Below are 2,272 nucleotides of genomic sequence, written 5' to 3'. Positions count from 1 at the left end.
GAAGACTGAAAATTAACAGAGGATGAAGCTGGCCCAACACTTGTAGGATCATTGGTCATCTCTACAAATATTATTAATATAAAAGATAAATATTAGATTATAAAACATTCACACACTTAAAACAAATATTTATAAGTTATTAGTTGCAAGTTAGACCATGAAAATCCAAATAAAATGTAATAAACTACCTAACTCAAGATACTCTGATGTTTGAAGCGCTTCTTCTTCATCCATATAGTCTCAAACAATGATGGGTTGATATGATCCGCTCAACCAATTATTGAGACAAATTAATGCTTCGACCATCCTTGGGCTTAGTGAGCTTCTAAAAGGATCTAAAATTCAACCTCCTATAGAAAATGCCGCCTCAGAAGCAACGACGATAACCAGTATAGCTAACACATCACGAGCCATGAGTGATAAGATCTTGTACTTACACCCACTACTAGCCCATCATCCCAAAACATTAAAATTATCACTTGGTCGCTCAGGTTCCTCTTCCAAATATTTATTGAACTCATTTTTTGTCATTCCATTATCCTTCTCCAATCTCCGTGCCACAAACTCATCATGCAAATTTCGTGACTTCTTGTTGGCACTAGGTCGACCACTAACAGGCATGCCGAATGTGGATGAAGCACTAACAATAGAGGTTGAATGTAGCTGAGTCATAGATGTCGATGGATGAAGACTTGATGTTGTCTCATTATATTGATCAATCATTGCCTGTATTGTCTTCTCTACCCATTTCACCATCTCTTTCCACGTCATCTCATCATAAGTAGCACTAAAGCAATGACTGAGATAGTCAAGCTTGTATCTTGGGTCAAGGACCAAGGCAATTAGAAGTGTCTCATTGCAATTATCGAGCTTTCCCTAATACTTGTCATACTTTAGTTTCATGCTCATTGCCATTGTCCTCAATAACTCATTCTCATCATCGTCAACTGCTAAGTCATACAGCTCCTGTTGCATATTGCAGATCTCAATGAAGTACTTATTAGCAGTAACATAAGTAGACCCACTAAAATTTAATGTTATTTCATAAAAAGTCTCCAAAAACCTCAAAAAACACTAGAGCATTATCCCAATCAACAACTGTGGGGGGCCCCTCCTTTGGTTTTCCATCTTTGTCAACCTTATCAAAATATTTCATATAATTAGCATCTAGTTGCATCCTGTCAAATGCCTTCCGAAATTTTATTGCATAATTGAGCATTAGATATGTGGAGTTCCACCTTGTTGGGACATCTAAACACAGAAGCCCTTTACATTCAATCCTTTCCTACATGACACGCTCCTTAAAATTTTTTAGCCTAGAAGGAGAAGACCTAACGAACCTCACAGCATTTCTAATTGCTACAATTGACCCATGTTTTTCCTTCAACCCTTCAGTGACAATTAGGTTCACTATATGAGTGCAACACCTCATATGTAAAAACTTTCCATCCAAAATTAGGCCCTTCTCTTTCTCCTTGAATTGTTGCCTCCGGTATCTAATGGCAACATCACTAGAAGAAGCATTGTCTACCGTAATGGTAAACAACTTAAAAATGCCCCAATCTAAAAGACATAACTCGATCTCATTGTCAATGGTTTCCCCTTTATGATCTACCACTTGGCATAAATTGATAATTCTTTTCTGATACTCCCAAGAATTATCAATCCAATGAGCAGTGATGACCATGTAATTCAAATTTTGAATGGAAGTCCAAGTATCGGTAGTAATCGATATCCTTTCACGGCTCAAAATATTTTTCAATGTCACCTTCTCCTCCTTATATAACTTCAATACATCTCTAGCAACAGTCATTCAAGAAGGGATCTCAAACCTAGGTTGGAGTGTTTTGACAAATCTTTTGAACCCTTCACCCTCGACATGTCTAAATGGCAACTCACCCAACACAATATATTGTGTGTGGGTTACCCTACAAGCTTCTTTGTTATAAGCTACTGCTACTAAGCTTGTTTCCCCCTCTTCCCTCCCTTTACATGCTGAAAGCTTAAAGTCTTTTGTTTCTGCTCATCAATCTTAAACGGACTTAGCTCGCATACTTTCTTAAAGTGGTTCCACAAATGACTAGTTCCATGTTTTCTAGTGTCACACAAGAAGTCAGACCTATAATAATTACATATACACTTGGGGGGAGGAGACTCTTCGTTAAGATCTGTCAAGGGTGGAGGAGGATCTTCCTTAGTAAAATGATCCCAAATAGATGACCCTTTTCCCTTTGTTTTCCCAGTACTAGCACTAGGGATGGGAGGTCTAACC

General features: G+C 37.9%; 1 protein-coding gene across 1 annotated transcript; it reads right to left on the bottom strand.

Moving 5' to 3' along the window:
* Positions 1-453: 453 nt before the first annotated feature.
* Positions 454-1,813, bottom strand: LOC133815990 (uncharacterized). Its single transcript, XM_062248733.1, has 4 exons — positions 1,341-1,813; positions 1,064-1,178; positions 884-966; positions 454-820 (listed from the first exon to the last, which is right to left on the bottom strand). Exons 1-4 carry the CDS (start codon positions 1,811-1,813, stop codon positions 454-456), a joined length of 1,038 nt encoding a protein of 345 aa, XP_062104717.1.
* Between the last annotated feature and the right edge of the window lie 459 nt (positions 1,814-2,272).

This window comes from Humulus lupulus, chromosome 1 (assembly GCF_963169125.1).
Source record: "Humulus lupulus chromosome 1, drHumLupu1.1, whole genome shotgun sequence".
In the NCBI taxonomy this organism is placed as follows: Eukaryota; Viridiplantae; Streptophyta; class Magnoliopsida; order Rosales; family Cannabaceae; genus Humulus; species Humulus lupulus.
This window is presented reverse-complemented; position numbering and strand designations above follow the sequence as displayed.